This window comes from Notolepis coatsorum (genome assembly GCF_963971535.1).
Source record: "Notolepis coatsorum genome assembly, chromosome: 9".
NCBI classification, from domain to species: Eukaryota; Metazoa; Chordata; class Actinopteri; order Aulopiformes; family Paralepididae; genus Notolepis; species Notolepis coatsorum.
This window is the reverse complement of record NC_140173.1, coordinates 129055076-129074978: the sequence shown is the minus strand read 5'-3', so window position 1 is coordinate 129074978 and position 19903 is coordinate 129055076. Positions and strand designations below refer to the sequence as shown.

Below are 19903 nucleotides of genomic sequence, written 5' to 3'. Positions count from 1 at the left end.
GTTGATGTTTTAGCGCGACGTGGGTATATACACGGGCGAGGATGAAAAGCATGTTAGACTACTTTTTATTCATAAGTTAACGTTCCGTCGGGTCCGCGTGTATTCTCGAGAATGATAATAATAATAATGCAGGACCTCTTCAGATTATATTATCAAAGACAGACAGTGAGAAACACAACCCCCCCCCCCCCTCTCGCGCTGAAGAATATGCATATTAGATCACTCAGTGATTAACACCTATGCGCTGTTTGTGTGTGCGCGCGTGCATGTACGTGACGCGTTGTAGTTTCGGGGGAATACAGGGATATTTAGAACTATACAATTGAGCAAGAATTAAACATATTTACAAGTCGTATTATGTTTAGCAAGTAAGGATACATATAGATTACACTATTATGCACTCGAAATTGTCTTTGTGCTATTTTTACAGATTTTTGAAAAACGGGACTTCCTGAGCATTTGTGAGAGATTCTAATTATTTTGTTCTCCGCCCACGGGAGCAATAGGCCCCGTTGACTTCTAAGGGTTAAACAAACACACTGTAGCACCCACTCCACACACTTTATAGCACACACCCACTTTAAACAAACACACTGTAGCACCCACTCCCCACACTTTATATTTATTGATGAAGGATTGCACTACAACTCGTACACCTTACTGTAAATTGTACCTAAATTGTACCTCATCCCATTTCTGCTTTGCACTAGATAGTACTGTACATTAGTACACTGCATAGTATTGTATATTATATGGTAACTCAGAACATTGTACATATGTCTATACCGAACACTGTGACCTCATTTTCTTCTTCTAAAATTACATGCTATACTATGTTATTTGATACTATCTTGTCTAGCACAGTCTCTGGAGCGTAACAGTAAGAAGCATTTTGTATGAAAGTATTCTGTACTTCTGTATGACAACTATTAAAGAAACTTGAAACTTGAAACTTGAGTACTGCAACGGGGTCCTTTCCGGGGTCCCAAGCAAAACCCTGGACAGGCTTCGGTACATTCAAAATTCAGCTGCCAGGGTTCTAACCCGCACCAAACCCTGGCAGCACATCATCCCCACCCTCATCCACCTCCACTGGCTCCCCATCAAATCCTGCATCACCTACAAAACCCTCCTGCTCACCTACAAATCCCTTCACGCTCTGGCACCTCAGTACCTCACTGACCTCCTCCACCCCTACACTCAGTCACGGTCCCTGCGATCCACGGACACTGGTCAGCTCTCCATCCCCCGAACCAGATTGCGGACGTTCGGGGACAGAGCTTTCAGTGTGGCAGCTCCCACCCTCTGGAACTCCCTCCCTGCAGAACTCCGCACCGCCCCAACTCTGGACTCATTTAAAAAAACTGCTCAAAACCCACCTTTTCAACTTGGCCTTTAACCCCTAATTTCTCACTCTATATGTATATGTATATGTTGTGTCTGTCCTCTATGTTTGTTAATTTGTCACCCCCCCCCCCTATGTAAAGCGACGTTGGGTCTTATGAAAGGCGCTATATAAAAGTTATTATTATTATTATTATTATTATTATTGGTTGAATTGCAACCCGGCACTGTGCATTCAATTTGCATTGCACTCCTCCATCACATATAGCCTACAGGTCATTTTCAACATTGCATTTAATGGGAATTCAGTAGAATAACAACCTACTGCCTGCACAGAGCACTCTTCCATAAATCAAATCATAAATCAAATCAAATGTATTTGTAAAGCCTGAAATCACAAGGTAATGTCCCCATGGGCTGTACAAGTCTTCTTTAAACAAGTCAAGAAGAAACGTCACAATAAATCAAGAACAAAAATCTAATTATGTGACACTCCCAGACATTCCCCAATGAAGGTAAGGAAAAACTCACTAAAACAATAGCAATAGGAAAAAAGCACCACAGGCGATGTGGAGGAGAGACACCTTAGAAGGGCTGTTCAAAGGGGGATCCCCCAACTTGGATGTTGGTGATAATATAGTGTTGCTATGGATGATCGATGGGTGGAGAATAAAACAGGCGAATAGTTGGTATACATATACTGTACGTGTAATAAAAGAACATTTTTGAAAAAAAATTATAGAATAGAGCTAAGAAGTAAAAACAACAACAAAAGAAAAAGCATAGGGAAACGAGCGCTGGTATAGGAAAATAAGATAAAGGCTAAATGTCAAGGCTCGGAGCTCAAAATATCAGAGTCATATTCCATATTTGGATGAATGTATGCATGTATGTATTCCGCTCTGATCCATTTGAGTTCTTACATGTCCTCTACGGAGGATCCTGGCGATATTGCACATTAATGCAGTGCATTATTGAATATGTCATCTGATGTCATCAGACGACACTTTACCCTTTTATTGCGCTAATTACAGCTCAATGATGTTGATGAAAAAGTAGCAATAGGGATTGCAATAGAGATTGCTATTTCCATGTCCATAATTTAATTGTGCTGTAATTAACTAAACAGAAGGATTCAGCATCCTCTGATGACATCAGGATATATTCAAACTCAATAATTCTCAATAACTAAATGAATGTGTGCAACTCAAGTAAACTGTTGTTTTCTATTTATATTTCTAGGGTTTGCAATTATGTCTGCTTAGTGCTTATGATCTGGTATTTTTTGTCCCATGAATTCCCATATATTCCCATTAATTCCCATGGAAAATTTCCCGTTGAATATTCCTGACATTTTGCAACCCTACTTCTACTCCATAAATGTTGCATACTGTGCTTGATGTTGGCCCCATGTGGGACCGCAGCCACCTTGTTTGAACCCAGGTCTTTAATGTGTTCAAGGTCTGGCTGAGTCAGATAACCATCAGTGACTCAGCAACATGCTTATCACCACTCTGTGTAGCCTTCCAATGAACCCTGGGAAGATTCACTTACATTGATTGTATCTGTCCTATGTTCATTCAATCTGAAAAACTAATTGAAAAACTAATGACACCGTTCATACTAGATGATGAAAAACTCCCAAGTCTTGAGGTCTCAGGAGAACTCTATCTTCTACAGTACTCACAGACCGGGGCATCCTGTCGGCGAGACGGGTCAAGATTACAATCTTCTAGAGGCATCACCGGCTTTCACAAGCGACAGCGGGCGGAATCTTTAAGCCATCGCGAAACCGGCGATATTATATGAAACTCGGGATTGTGAGGAATATGTAATTACCAACAACGTCATGCTAGCTTAAATGACAACTTAAAGCCTAAAGGACAACTCTGGACCCTATGTTTCTGTCATGTGGGGTCTAGATGAATAATAGGGACAACATTTCTTGTAATTGGTCCGATATCGAGGGAGATTGCGTCAGCCACCAGACCCATAACGGGCTGCAATGTAAAAGAGCATATTTTTTACACTGACTTATAAGTGTCTGAAGACTCTTCAATTTCTTTTACTACAGTCTGGCTCAAACAGAAGTCTCGCTCTGAAATCCTGCGAGGCGCGAGTTGTTGCAGGAAGAGTAATGTTACAGTGGAAACTTGAGTGAGCTGGTGAGGAAGATTAGAAGATTGTTGGGAGTACAGAAAGCGCTGTGTTATCTAAAAGATTAAAAAAAAAATTGTGTGTTTGCACATATAATAATAGTTAGACTAGAAGTCTTTATTTGTCATGCAGTTTAACACACACACGCGAGATGGGCGACCCACAGGAACACACACACACATGCACTGAGTCGCCGATGAAATGTCTCTCTGCACTTTTCCCATCCCGTTGTCCTTCCCCCCATGGGCAGCCGGGAGCAGATAGGGCGTCAACGTGAGCCGTGCCCCGGGGACCAATACAAGTGCTCCTGTCCGTCTTCGTCAAGGACGCCACAGTGTTAGCGATCTGTTGTGCATGTTTTTCCATTTTATCTAATCTTATCGGGGGGGAAACCCTTGCGAGCACGGGGAGAACATGCAAACTCCACACACAAAGGCCTGGGAGATACCCCACCTGAGTACCTGGCATCATGGAAACCTGGTCCCCAAGCGGGAATCGAACCCTGGACCTTCTTGCTGTGAGGCGACAGTGTTAACCACTACACCACCGTGCCGCTACCAAATTGTATCAAGAAAATTACGAGCCACACTTTGCACAGTTTTCATAGACTACCTTTGTTGGATAGGGACACGCTGAAAGTGTGGCTACTTACTGTATGCTATACAAATAGATTGTGGTATTTATTTATTTTTAAAGCCCTTATTGGTAAACAACCTGTTTATATCTCCTCACTGTTAAATTGGAATATTGGAACCTATTCAACTCGATCGAATGACTGGATGGTTCTTAGGGTTCCTCAGATTTGTTCTGAGCTAGGGAAGTCAGCCTTTTCCTTTGATGCCTCTAACTCATGGAATGTCCTTCAACTCACGCTAAAATTGGAGGTTCTCCCTTCCCTTGGAATGTTTAAATGTATGATTTCAGACCATTGTGTGACTACCTGTAACTGTTTTAGTTGATATTTTAAAATTATTTTTAAACATTTTTAATTTGTTTTACTCTGGTGTTTAAATTTCTGTGAATATTGTTTTTATTATGTACTGTACAATCGTCGTTTCTGTAAATGAGGGAAACCTCAGATGCTTACGATTTTAAATAAAGGTTGAAATGAAATTGTAGACTGCTGTCCGAGTGTCCGTACACTGCGTCTTGCAGACCATCGGGTCTGTAGCGATAATCTTTACCCCGATGACTACTGCCAGTCCAAGAGAAGAACTACTGGACCAAAGCAACTTTTCCTAAAGAAAAATGCTGTTCCAAGAGTGGAGAGACCTGCTGGAAACAGAGTGGAGGTAATGTAATTAGCTAAAGCTAGCTGTGCCCCTAGTGAAAAAGCTTAGCGTACAGCCCTGCTTTATCAACTACGCCCCAAAACTATGGAACAAACTGCCCAAAAACATCAGGGAAGCCAACTCGCTAGACATCTTCAAAAGACAGCTTAAAACCAATTTCTTTGCTCAGGTATTTAAATGAAACATCAGGGACATCCTGACACAAATTGTACTTTACCTGCACTTGTCTTACCCTGCCTACTTGTATTACACTTCCTATCAAATTCATGTGTCGGTTCTATGCTAATTTCATCTCACTGCCTCCTATGCACTGTAATATTAAGAGCGCTGCTCTGTTGTAATTCAAAACTGATTAAGAGCGATGCACTGCTCTGTTATATTTGTATTGAACTATTTTATCACACTTTTTACTTTTCACTGATGCGTTGTATGTTATACCCTGTTGTATGTCCGTTCTATTTGATTATTTTTAGCCTATTTTTTAACTGAATCAAACCACTTTTTTTTGTATTACTGAATGAAACTGTAAACAGAGAGCCTATTATGATGCTAGATCCTAATGTGAAACACTGTGATTTAGTCTATTCTATTTTTATTATTTGTATTACTGAATGAAACTGTAAACAGAGAGCCTATTGGGATGCTAGATCCTAATGTGAAACACTGTGACTTACCTTACCACCTCTCTATCTTTTTTATGCTCACTTATGCCTGTATTTTTCACTGTTGTGAAGCACTTTGAACTGAAACTTCTGTATGAAAAGTGCTATACAAAAAGAAATTACGTTATTATCTCTGTAGGGATACTTTACATAATGCTGTCAGACAAATAAGGACAATCCGAAATAAGCTCTTCCAAAAATAAGGTATTTTAGTAGATGTATCTTGATGTGCAGGTTGGCACCGTGTGATTACATTGCAGCCAATTGTGTGGCTGCCGGCTGAAGCGATCTCCCTCAATACTGGACCAATTACAATTGGTAAAATGTTGTCCCCATTATTCATTTAGACCCCACATGATGGAAGAATAGGGTCCAGCTTTAAAAATACCAAAGTTGTCCTTTAATGGAAAGGGGGTACATGTAGTTTGAGGTGGAAAAAAATGGCATGGCCATATTCAAAAGGATCCCTTGACCTTTCACCTTGGCTCTCAATATTGTCTCATGTGGCCCTTAAAATAAACATTCAAATAAAACATTCACACTGGGGTTTCTTTGAGATTTGTCACTTCAATCTCACCATTCAAACAGATATTTAGATATATATAGTTAAATGAAACTTATGAGAGAATGTATCTAGGTTTCTATAATTTGACCGCCCTATGTATTACAATATAATTATATGATGCAACAGTGCAAAGCTGCATCAAAGGCAAGTTGAAAAAAAAGAATAATAAAAAAAAGGAATATTAGATGTGAATAATTTTTTATTGATACCTTCTTTGCCAGAGCGTTGAACAATCCCCAGAACAACTTCCTGGACAGGTGTAGCTCCTCCTCTGAGGCTGAACCCAGGTTCCCCCATCCGCCAATTAGACAGTAGTATTTCCAGCTCTGCTCGAAGTGATTGGTCAGCAGCTGGTGTGCAGATAGCAAATGGATCAGTATCACATAGTGTTATATATATATATATATATATATATATATATATATATATATATATATATATATATATATATATATATATATATATATATATATATATATATATATATATATATATAAGCCAGACGCAAATCTGTCTGTCTCGTTGACATTGCAACCAGCCCACCTTGAGTGGCATCTTGGTGTGGTCTGTGAGCAGTGGAACGTCAAGGACAAGACGATGGAGGAGAGGCTGCATCATAGACGGACGGAATTTACTGAGGACACACACACAAACGCAATAAATGATGCCGGCTGAAAGTCATGACTTATGAAGAGAGTGAGGAGGTTAAGCAACTTGAATGTGCCATAGATGAGAAGCAGGTAGACTGTAAATCATTGGTCTATAGGTCTGGTCAGTGGTTCCCAAAGTGGGTGCCGAGCACCCTGCTGTGACGTGATAACCGCTGCATTCATTTCACATTCTAATTCTACATAATACATTCTACCACACGGCTCAGAAATACTTGATTTAATCACATGTCAAAATTAGTTTATAAGCTGATTAATACTGTATATTGTTCATATTTAAAAAATGACATGAAATGTAATAGGCTATGTGTGTGCTTTTGTTATACACCTGTGTGATTTATTTTATATACTGTACCTGTGTGATTTTTTTATATACCTGTGTGTTTTTTCTTTTTATATTCCACTACTAGTGGCGAGCGCCTTGCCGACTGCGCCACTTAGCCGCCCCATGCCTGTGTCTTTTTAACTCTACTAAGTAATAATTACATTTTGAAGTATTTTATTTATTCATTATTTTCATTTAAATTGTTTTTGTATAGGCACATTTTCACATTTGCTTATAAGGACCAGGAGTTGTATCAATTAATTGAATGTCGACTTCCGGTTTACGCTCAGATCGGATGGCGTCGTAGTTTTTCAGAGCTCCGCGACCACTTCACTTATATATTAATTACGACGTTAATTTTACGACATACTTTCACATAATACATCACAGAGATGACGAAACAAATATCGAACAAGAAGGGGACATTAAATGAGGTGGACATTGAATGTATCAGGTCTTTGTTCCGTGGTGAGCTCGAGGCTAGCATGCTCCAGCTAACCAACAGACTGGACTCGCTCCAGGAGGAGGTAGCTAGTGCGACCACGTGGCTATCTAGAGTGGAAGAAAGAATGGCAGAGGTGGCGGTCATAACTGAAACCAACTCCACAGAGATCTCGGAGATTGGAGATAAATTCCTTTTTTACGAAAATAAGATCGCCGACCTAGAGGACCGGAATAGAAGGTGCAACGTTAGAATTTACGGCTTGCCCGAGGACATTGAAGAAAAATTATGCCCGAAGGTATGGATTCTCACTTATCTTGATGTGATTTATCTGGAGATATCCACTGCACGGGTTATAGGGGTTAATGAGTAGAATATCGCGATCTGGTTAGCAGCGGTTGCAAAGATAAAAGAACGCATATACATTTGGAAATTTTGTATTACTAAATAGTGCATTGGGGATGTGACTCACGTTGAGGTCCTGGGGGGGGGGGGGGGGGGGAGTGAGCGAGCGAGAATCCATGTGTATCGGGTCACAGGCTCAGGGTGGGGGGGGGCCCTTGGTTCGGGGCCTCTGCGAGTCGTGGTGTTAAAGAGGCATGATGTTATGACTCGCTGGGGTGCCGGACTCGGGGCCCTCGAGGGTTGGGGATCGTGGCTGCGGTGGGTGGTGATGGAGGGGGCTTGGGATGTTAACTGTACGGTCTGTCTCATTTATTGTCTAATCATTGTTGTGTTAAGTTAATGTTTTGGGATGTCTCTTTATGTATTATTATTATTATTATTATTATTATTATTATTATTATTATTATTATTATTATATTATTATTATTATTATTATTATTATTATTATTATTATTATTATTATTATTATTATTATTATTATTATTATTATTATTATTATTATTATTATTATTATTATTGTGTTGTGAGATGTTTTGTTTCATGTTTGAAAAACAAAATAAAAAAGATTTGATCAGTCATTTTGAAAATGGTGTCTCATTAATCAGTGAATGAACAAAACACATTTTTTATCCACTTTTTTCTCCTTTTTTTTCTTTTTTCTCCCATCCCAATTTAGCCGTGCCAATTCTCCCCTCCCCTGTCTTGAACGTTGCTCACATATGCCCCCCACTGGTCGGCTGTAGGGGGGATAGAAGCCTTGCATCACATGTCCCCTACGATACATGTGGAGGCAGCCGGTGTCTCTTGCGTTGGTGACGAGCGCAATGTCCGCTGCGCCACCCAGCCGCCTCAACAAACCATTTATAGTTCAGTATACTGTAGTAGTACTACTACAACTAAACCATGTTTAATTCAGTATACTGTAGTAGTACTACTACAGCTAAACCATGTTTAATTCAGTATACTGTAGTACTACTACAACTAAACCATGTTTAATTCAGTATACTGTAGTACTACTACAGCTAAACCATGTTTAATTCAGTATACTGTAGTACTACCACAACTAAACCATTTATAATTCAGTATACTGTAGTACTACTACAGCTAAACCATGTTTAATTCAGTATACTGTAGTACTACTACAACTAAACCATGTTTAATTCAGTATACTGTAGTACTACTACAACTAAACCATTTATAATTCAGTATACTACTACTACAGCTAAACCATCTTTAATTCAGTATACTGTGTAGTACTACCACAACTAAACCATTTATAATTCAGTATACTGTAGTACTACTACACTTACTTTATTCCTTTCGGAACATAGGCCATTGATGAAAAGTGTCCACCCCTGTCTGTCTTGAGCCATCCTCTCCAGCTGTTTCCGCGTCAGTCTCCTCGTCTAGAGTTCCTGCTCAGTGTCTCTTCCCAGGTGTTTTTGGGTCTTCCTCTGCCTCGCTTGCCTTGTGGGTTCCAGGTTAATGCCTGTTTGGTTATTCCGGTTTTGTGTCTTCGAAGTGTGTGCCCAATCCAGCTCCATTTTCCCCTGGTCAGCTGGACCTCCACTGATTCTTGCTTGGTGCATTCCCACAGCTTGATGTTGGTGATTGTGTTTGGCCAGAAGATCCTGAGGATACGTCGGTCTCAGACAATGGTTGATGAAGGTCTGCAGTTTATTGATGATGTTAGTGGTGGTTTGCCAGGTTTCAGAGCCATATACAGTAGCAGTACGGATTTGACGTTGGAGTTGAAGATTTTGAGCTTGGTGTTGAGTTTGATGTTTCGGGGTTTTCCATATCTTGTTTAACATGTTGAATGTTGCTCTTGCTTTTCCTATTCTTGCCCTTACGTCTCCATTTATAATTCAGTATACTGTAGTACTACTACAGCTAAACCATGTTTAATTCAGTATACTGTAGTACTACCACAACTAAACCATTTATAATTCAATATACTGGGAGAGAAGTGTGTGTGTGTGTGTGTGTGTGTGTGTGTGTGTGTGTGTGTGTGTGTGTGTGTGTGTGTGTGTGTGTGTGTGTGTGTGTGTGTGTGTGTGTGTGTGTGTGTGTGTGTGTGTGTGTGTGTGTGTGTGTGTGTGTGTGTGTGTGTGTGTGTGTGTGTGTGTGTGTGTGTGTGTGTGCGTGCGTGTGGAGAGGGAGAAGGGCAGATGTATTTGTTTCACCATTTTAAAAGGCAGCCTCTGATAAAAAAGCCTTCCTCAAAACATTTATTTCTGATCATCACCACCAGTCACAATATTAGTCATTAGGATTGATTAGGTATATAGCAAAGGACCAGGGATGAGAGAGCATGATTTACTTGCCAGGCTTGAATGTTGATGAGGTCATTGGAAGGGAACTTTTATTACATTTTCATGTTGTTTTTCAAGATTTTCTGATGGCAGCCTTGACACCCAGGCATCAAATCTGATCTTGGTGCAATGGAACAGAAACGTATAAAAACACTGTTCTGAAACACATATAGTGTCCTATACTTTTCATTTTTTTTAAAGATTTATTTTTTCGCGTTTATCGCTTTTTACTACTGGGCAGTCCAGTAGAGAGAGAGAGAGAGAGGAAGAACGGGAGACAGAGTGGGGGGAGGACATTCGGCAAATGACGCCGGGTCCGGGAATCGAACCGGGGTCGGCCGTGCCGCGACGCAGCGCGTTACATGGTTCACCACTTGGGCGCCCCTAGTATCCTATACTTTATTGTGCAGCAGAGCAGTGCTGACAAATTAATGATAGCCCTCACCTGCATACATGTGTTAGTATGAATGACTGCAGTGGGAATTGAAGCGCCACCACAACCCTAGGCGCTGTATTCAGCAACAAAGCTCCTGACTATATTATGCCCCTACCTGCAAACCGCCAGTAAGCAGTCCTCGATGGAGTCTCTCTGGGCTTTGGTGAGGCTCACAGCACTGGACAAGCGGTAGACGGCCTGGAGGAGCGAGTCCACCAGCGCAGCCTGACCCTCGGAGCCACAGAACAGATCTGAGTACTTGGTGAGCAGGGGCAGGACAGCTGTACACAGGTACCTGTTGAGGGCCAGGGCCATGTCAGTGGAGCCAAGGTCAGTCTGTGAGAGGAGAAGAGGCAAGTCAAGTGATCCATAATCAGAAACTAGAAGAGTACGCTCAGTAGAGCGCACATCTCCGCCAGATCTATGCCCGTCGATAAAAAGGGCTGCTATCAGAAATGCAAGCCGAGGTCAAAATGGGACATAAACTCCTCATTGAATTAAAAGTCATCTAGACAATGTCCTTGTAAGCTAAGAAGCCATTATTTTATTGACAGAGTGTGTGGTGTGTGTGTCACATAGGCCTAGCTGTTGCGATAATTACTATATCATCTTATTGTACAATATAATGGACATGAGCTCTGTCATTTTGCGGACCTCAATATTGCCCGTTTACATGCGAGTTTGTTTACATAGAATGACGGCAACATTTTAGCCAGTCGTGTTGCTTCTGTCCCTCTCGTCTCAGACCGCTCTCTGTGGGAGGAGGGGCTCAGCGGCAGTTCCTCCAGCGCGCACGCACGCGCGCACACACACACACACACACATGCACACGCACACACACATGCACACACACGCACATGCACACACACACACACACACAGAGTGGACAGCACGCAACAGTGAACCGGCCAGGTGAAATGTAGAGATAACGTGTTACGCTAATAGGTGTTTTTCCCCGTTGACCGCACAATTTCAGCAAGAAAGTTTGGAAGAATAAATTTGACTTTGATTCAAAGCCGCATTCCACAGCTTTACTGTGGGAACATTTTGGGTCTAAGCCAAATGTGAGAGGAGAGCCCATTAATAATGTGGAAGAGCCGGTATGTCAACTGAATGACCACCATTCATTCTCCTCCATTTTCCTCTAAACGGTGGAAAGCGTCGGGAGAGCCTCAGTATTTTAGGTCAGGCATCAGACTTAAAGAGTGAGGAGGGAATGAAACAGAGTAGAAACTCCGGTGTCATTATCCACACCCTTCAGTGGCTGCACATTTCTCCCTCAGCTCTCCCCTTATTCAGCTTTTGGCACTTGCTTGCTTGAATGGGTTGAAATAGGCAACAGTCTTCACAATGAATGAGCTGTTTCAGCTCTGATCCACGCCGTTTCCTCGACTGAGGATTTTCTTTTAGACGATGCAAAGTTACCAGTCGCCTAATGTTATTACAGGCTGTAGTTAGACATACCTGGCATGCTCAACTAATAGACAGATAAGCAATACCAGTGCAATATGTCAAAATATTATCTCAAAATAGATTACATGACTCCATCTTTGTTTTAATTAACCATTTGATTTCACTGTGCTACTACTAAGTCATTATGAACTGCACTTCCCCAAAAGAGGAAAGTTGCCTATGTGACCATTTTGTTTGCAATCTAGAGCCCTGAAATGCCAACTTTAGTTGCAGCAAAATACTATAATTATATCATATAAATATAAATATAATTTATCGCAATTATTTCTGGGACAATATATAGCCCAACAAAAATTGTTATCATGACAGGCCTACTGTCACGTGCAGTGAGTTCCATAGAAGAGGTGTCATTCAATGGCAGTACTAACAGTGAGTGGGGGACGTTCATAATACTGGACATGGTATGAGAGACATATTTCCAGAACATCTTTACTTACTCCATATCGTACTTTACATTCCCATAGCATAGGAAGGTGCCAATGATGGACAAAAGGAGCCGAATGGATCAGATCTGAAGTTCATCCAACATAGGTATGAAATGATACATTAGACCATCACATTGTCTAATGTAGGGCTGACCCTGATTAATCGAATAGTCGACTAATCGATCGAAAAGAGCCGTAGTCGACTGCCAACCTCTTAGTCGAATGCAAAAAAGAAAAAATAATATATATATTATAATATTTTTTTCTAAAAGCAAAGAGGTCTAGAAGCGTGGCTAACGCTAATGGCGCACATACTAGCAAGGCTAACTGCCTAAGAAAACGGGCACAGAGGCACTGAAAGAGGATTTCACCCATCTAATGAACACACTAGACTAGAATATCAAGATGTATCCATCAGTGGACCAATTGCATGCTTTTGCAGAGGACAAGAAGCCTTCAGTCGACTCCTTCAGACATTAAGCACCCCCCACAGCCCAAATGGAATGATACATTTATACATAAGTAAATAATATATATTTTTTTGCATTCAGGGCGGTGGTCGATTACCAGTCAACTATCGGCAAATTTCGGCCAATCAAAGTCGACTATCCAAATCCTTAGTCGGGGACAGCCCTAGTCTAATGTATCATCTCATGGTGTGCCAATTAACTCATTCAGCGCCACAGGCCTAGAGCATATTTGTTCCTACTGTGCCACCAATCTAAGAGAGGGCTGCATGGCAGTGTTTGCAGGGCTATATCTATATTATAGCTATGGATACAATACTATGGCACATTTGACATCAACTATCCATCGTTCAATATGTGAAAAAGAATAAATTATTTCATGTATCCTGGCTAATTCCATACAACGGCACTATGGAGGAATACGAGAATTTTACTAAAAGCGTTGGCGTTGCTCGCCTGGACACGCTACTATTTCCAAATCAAATGTATATAATAGGTATTATGTTTCATCATGAATGGATGAAAGGGGGGGGGGGTCGTTTTTTGATGCTTTGATCGTCACCAACGGCATACGTTCTGGAGTACGTTACACATGGTCGTTGCGATCAATGTGAAATCATGGTTGGATCAAAGCATGATTGATGTCATATAGTCCTTACCTTCACTAGGAGGTACCCCAAAAAGAATATTCCAATTGTCTGATTGCGATTTCCAGTATTGGTGTCCATCGCGTGTCGCCAACATAATCCACCATAACACATGCATCGGGGGCATTGGCCGCGTTTCAATGCCATCGAGTGAACCGCTAGACTCGCCTGACCAAAAAAACTGTGCCCGGAGTGAATTAAACGTAACACCGGGTGTGAAGAAAAGGTTTCGAAGGGTGGCCGATACTGCCACCTATCAGGATGCGGCCGGTATTGCACTCTAGCAATCTCAGAGTGGTTCCCTATGGTAACCCTGAGGTCCGTGTGAGAGAAATTAATAAAAATATCCAATAAAAGAAATAACAATGAAAACCCGACTATACTCGGGTCTGGCGCTGAACGGTTGGCGAGTTAACCCGACTATCCTCGGGTCTGGCGCTGATTGAGTTAAGGATAAAGGGAATTGTTTAATATTCGTTTTCAAGAGGCTATCCAATGGTAATGTTTTATATGAGGCCTTCATTATGACATTATAGATGTCTAAGACAATGCCAATGGTTTGTAGTAGTGGATGGGTATTTAATTGGGTGTCTCATGGAACACCTGGTGCATGCATTGCTGATCGCAGTTGCAAATAAAAAAAGAAAGAGGTTATTATGTGTCCTGTATCAAGATGTCAGATAGCATATTTACACCGTTATTGCTCCATGATGGGAAGGAAATAGGCTGTTAGAAGAGAATAGTTATGGAAAGAAATGGGAGTGAGTGGATATACAATTATGTAAGATGTTTTTCTGAATTTACAAACTGTATACCATACATTCATTAAAAAAGAGAGTATTGGACATTCCTATGTCTAATTGTTATGCACACGTTTCAAAATAATAAAATGTGGTGATTACGTGGAAATGCTATGTTCCTCTATATCACTCCACGAGACCCCAATATCTGCATTTAGCCAAACAGACAATGCACGCAAGGCAAAGCACCATAACTATATCTCAAAGTTAGGAAATAATAATAATAGAATAGATAATAATATAGACATGATAAAAAGTACTAAGATAAAATACAATGCTAAGCTTACGAATTAAACGGTAATGAGTCCTATATACATGTGTGTGTGTGTGTGTGTGTGTGTGTGTGTGTGTGTGTGTGTGTGTGTGTGTGTGTGTGTGTGTGTGTGTGTGTGTGTGTGTGTGTGTGTGTGTGTGTGTGTGTGTGTGTGTGTGTGTGTGTGTGTGTGTGTGTGTGTGTGTGTGTGTGTGTGTGTGTGTGTGTGTGTGTGTGTGTGTGTGTGTGTGTGTGTGTGTGTGTGTGTGTGTGTGTGTGTGTGTGTGTGTGTGTGTGTGTGTGTGTGTGTGTGTGTGTGTGTGTGTGTGTGCTCATGTGTTATTGCCCTATGTAAAGCAACCTTGGGTCTCATGAAAGGCGCTATATAAAATTAAGTTATTATTATTATGTGTGATGTTTCATCCAAATCAACCCTGTAGTTTGAGAGTTTTTCTCTATACAGAGTCAGACAGACAGACAGACAAACAGACAGACAGACAGACAGACAGACAGACAGACAGACAGACAGACAGACAGACAGACAGACAGACAGACAGACAGACAGACAGACAGACAGACAGACAGACAGACAGACAGACAGACAGACAGACAGACAGACAGACAGACAGACAGACAGACAGACAGACAGACAGACAGACAGACGTGTGCTCGACCAAGCGCATAATCTCCTCCAGAGATAATAAGTCAGCCAACACAGAGAAGAAGGAGATATGATGCTGGAGAAAGGTAGGAGGATACAAAGAATGCCTAATGGAAAAGAGAAGAAAGCACACAAACAATCTGACTAAAAGAATATCTGAGAACAAAGTAGGAGTAAAGATGAAATATCTAAAGTTTGGGAAAGTTATGTCAAACATTCTGTTGGCCATGAGTACATAGTAAAAAACAACGCCAAAGTATGTCCATCACCAAGTAATTATAGTATAAGATATAGCATACAGGTCATCGCCCAAAGTGAAATTGAGATAGTGATTCATGCATTGATAGTGTAGCAGTCTGAAAATATTGTATATTATTCAGGACTGCTGACTCATGGTGTTTTATATTCCCTTTGTACACAAAGACATCATTGATATTCCCACGAGCAATGATATGAGTTTCTCTTCCTTCTTTCGACTGAAGTATGGACTATACACAGTATCGCTGGACCATGATCAACATCCTTCCCTGTGTGACTAGTAGGCGGGACCAGCAGGGGGCGGTGTCTGACAGAGAGTGTTGGACAGAGATGGAACGTGATATATGGGGGCGGAAGACGGAAAGAGAACCTCTTCGGCAGTGAACTTGAACAACGAACAGTCGCAACGAACGGGGGCTCTGGAGAGCCCTGTTGCTGAAGTTATGCCAGAGGGCCCCGTGAGATAGCAACGGGTGATAGGAAGTACTGGCTAGTGGACACGATATCCTAGCAGTACCAGCGATAGTGTGTGAACAATTAGTGCAGAGCCAGGCACTAACAATCGGGTTATAATAGTTACTGTGTGCGGTATAAGTAACGTGCGGCTAACCAAGTATCAAAGTCCTTAACAATCGAGTTACAGTATAGTAGCTACTGTGTGCGGTATAGAGTACGAGCCCCGAGGCGAGCGTGGGCCAACAACCGTTCTGCTCCGGCTGACTTCCACCAGATCTGCACCCGGCTGCCTGCAATCAGTCTGCTCCGGCTGACTTCAATCCGACCTGCACCCGGCTGCCTACAGCTTACGGGAGTTCGTCCCGTCCAACAGGGGTCGTCATCGCTCAGCACACACTCTCAGCCGGCGCTGCCTCTCTGCCCAGCTCCGCCTGCTAACATCCTCACCGAGAGCGTTCGACGCCATCTTGCCTCCCGGACAACAGTGGCGTGGCGAGGCGGCCATTTCGGATGAGTACAAATGAGCATTGATGCTCCCGAGTTATTATACAGTACACAGTGTGGTGCAGCCTGCGGGCGAAAGTAACGTTGCTACTACCATTCCATAGGGGTACCCCAAACAATATATGCCGGCATTAAGATAGGACTTTACTGGTATTTTGTGGGCCCACTCTTTTGTTTTCGTTCCTTTCCTTTGAGCGTGATAATATGTGTGTTTCCTAATATTTCCCATTCGGTGAACCCTTATATTTCCTCCCCTATGTTCCCCCTTCCTTCCCCATATTACCGACCTGGAGCAGTATATGTAAACCCTTAGGGAAGGTGGATACTGTGTTTAGCCCAGACGTGGGCAGCACTTAGTCTGTGTACAGTGGACAGCACTTAGTCCGGGTACCGTGAGAGCACTTGGTGCCTAGGTGTAATTATATAATTACCAGACTGTAAGCATTGTGTGATGATACCCATGGTGCAATAATCACCAGATGTAGCAATGTTGTAACTAGGCCCCTGATATAATAACACTCAGACTGAACGGGAGCACGGTGTGTGTGTCTTTTATTGAGTCTAATTCTAACCCTTTGATGCGGATAATATATCCATTATTAACCCCTTCCTATTCAACCTTCCCTTTTCCATTGTAAGGTTTCTGGTGTTAATGAGGGAGGGTACTGCTTGCGGGGGGAACCAAGTTATTTATTTACCATTCGGTCATTAGGTGTGGGGGGGTGCTAGGGGACAATTGGGGAGAGTGAGGGCGTGTTGGGGAGTACTGCTGACTGCCCAAGAGAGAGGGAGGAAGACCGGAGTACCGGACTAGGTTTGTAAATCCTGGGCCTCATACACCCCACTGCCAGCCTCCAGTTGACGCTCCTGACCCCAAAGCCGGAGGTGCAGCTAGCCCGAGTTCTACTGTGTCTCGCTACCTAGTGACCGTGCACCCCAGTTCCCACGAAGCAGGGATAATCCACCCTGCTACAATAGGTAAGATGTCGGTGAATAAGGTTACCACCTTGGTCAGTGCAGTCACTGTTGATAACGTCGGTGTTAATTTGGATTCGTGAAGCAAATGCAGCAACTCCCTCATGGTGTTAATCAATAGACAATCACAGTAACAGCATGGTCAGTCAGAGCTGATTACTTGAGTGAGGCTACGGGAGAGGGGGTGTGTGAAGGTGAGGTGGGGGGGGTTAGACTTAGGTAGACAGTGTAATAGTTTACAGTTTAATAGGTTGTTCAGTAGTGTGACAGTGTGTGATGACGTGAATAGCGTGCATCAGTGGTGCTGTGTTGTGGTCGATCCGTGTGACGTTATAGTGGACACCTGTCCGGCAGTAAAGTGAATCTCTCCCTGCTCACAGTATCCAGAGAGGCCGCTGCCTGGACGTCGGGCAGGAAGCCCACTTCGAGCAGGTGGAAGAGGAAGCCCTGGTCCTGAATGCCATAGACCCGGTCCAGGAACAGAACCATGGCCGCCTTGTGGTCTGGGCAGAACATGGTGGACGGGTCGGGCTCAATGACGGTTCCGTCTGGAGGAGTGAGAGGAGGAGAAATAATTCACTTATTTTACTTTTTCATTCAATTATAGTTTTGCTGGGTTTCCTTGCACTCTAATTGGAAATTGTTTTCCGGATCTGAAGATGTCAATCAGCTCAATCTCGAAAATGTAAATGAAACAACAAGGCTCAAGGATTAGATCTACTTATTAAAAAGAAGAAAAGTCACATTCAATCAGGCAGAAATACCTTAGCGGTAATCATTTCAATGACAAGAGAGTGGCACTCTGACCTTTAGCCAGGGTAGGGGTCTGAAAGGGAATACTAATGACCCCCTCCAGGTCCGGGATGGGGATTAAGGACCTCAGGATAGCCCGGATACGGATGGCTTCCCCCTTACCCGCGTAGATCAGCTGGGAGACATCACAGAGTCACACCTCTTATTGGTCTACACATGACTGCTATTACTGATAGATGCATTAGATACAGCTAGTATAGTATGTTTCATTGTTAAAAATGGTTCAGTCATCAATCATTCAGCTGGACTTGGGCCATCAGTTATCAAGTATGGATGGTAGCCTATTGATTGTACAATAACTTATTATTCATTAATGGTTGTGTATTAACTTGATCGATTGATTGACTGTCAAGTGATTGGTTATGTATCTCAGGACTAATGATGAAGTGGGTGATTTCGAAAGACAAGAGACTGACCATTTTTTTTCATGGGTTTATCATAATAAGGGGATAAGGGGTTGATAAGCATCTTGCTTCTTCCTATTCCTTTTTTTTACAGCTAATTATCTTTGTATTTACAATTTCATTTTCAAAATACATTTTCAAAATAAACCATTCATGCAATAATTAACACGACTGGGCCATTAAAACATCTAGTATGCAGTGTCACACTTTGTCTCTCCAATCACCGTGACCCCATGGGAGCTTTCAGTACATCTTGATTAGACTCCATTGGCCTATAGGGAGGTGTAGTGGTTACGTCATTGCTGTTTCCGGCCGGTCCACCTCGCAAAATTGCAACGTATTTCCCCATTGCCCATTTCTAAATCGTCTCGTTTAAAACCAATAAAGCATGAACATTTGCATGGTGTACCTTTCTGTGCGTATTCATCCACAATCTATAGCTCAACATGAAAATATTCGCAATTAACCGTAAAAAAAATTACAGAATTGTATTTCAACCAAAAATGCTTAAACAATAATGTGTAGTGATAGCTTTCCATTGGTTCAAAAATGGAAAGCTTTTCAATGTTCATGAGGCAGAATTGTTACAATAGCCGATAATCCATTTTCCCAATGATAAATCCCTATACGGGTGGACCTCGCGGGGGCGGTCCAAAGTGACGTCAGACTACACCTCCCTATTGACAGTGAATATAACTCTTACTTATCGCTGGTGGGGGTGGGGGTGGGGGGGTAGTGCTAGAGGGCTCCTGAAGACTAGGATATATGGTACTCACATGCATCTCCGGAGCGCAGCGCCCCAGCAGGTCGATGAGGGCAGAGTAGAAGGTCATGATGGCATGTCCCATGTGGACGGGGTCGTCCTCCTCATCCTGAGTAACGTTTCTGATTGGAGCAGGGGGGGAAAAAACAACAGTTGAATGCCTGTCCTGAACTCTCGGGTGAGCTTTCCCCGGATACCGCGGCACACCGAGTGCAACGCCTGTTCTGACAAAGAGAATGAATTACCGCAACCCACCTGGGTTTGTTTTATCGTCAAGCCAACTTCTTCCCTCATATTGATGACAAAATTGGCCTTTTAATGAACCATGGGGAGTAAATAAATCATAGTCTAAGTAAACACCGTCTTTTGTAGCTCAGTGGGTAAAGCATTGCA

General features: G+C 42.3%; 1 protein-coding gene across 1 annotated transcript in view; it reads right to left on the bottom strand.

Moving 5' to 3' along the window:
• ryr2b (ryanodine receptor 2b (cardiac)) overlaps nt 1-19903 on the bottom strand; it is a gene marked incomplete at both ends in the record, with an annotated part of 396550 nt that overhangs the window by 191919 nt on the left and 184728 nt on the right. Inside the window, 6 exon segments of the mRNA XM_084321996.1 lie at nt 6230-6370; nt 6564-6654; nt 10727-10947; nt 17909-18078; nt 18338-18458; nt 19524-19632. Coding sequence (XP_084178122.1) covers nt 6230-6370; nt 6564-6654; nt 10727-10947; nt 17909-18078; nt 18338-18458; nt 19524-19632 — 853 coding nt within the window.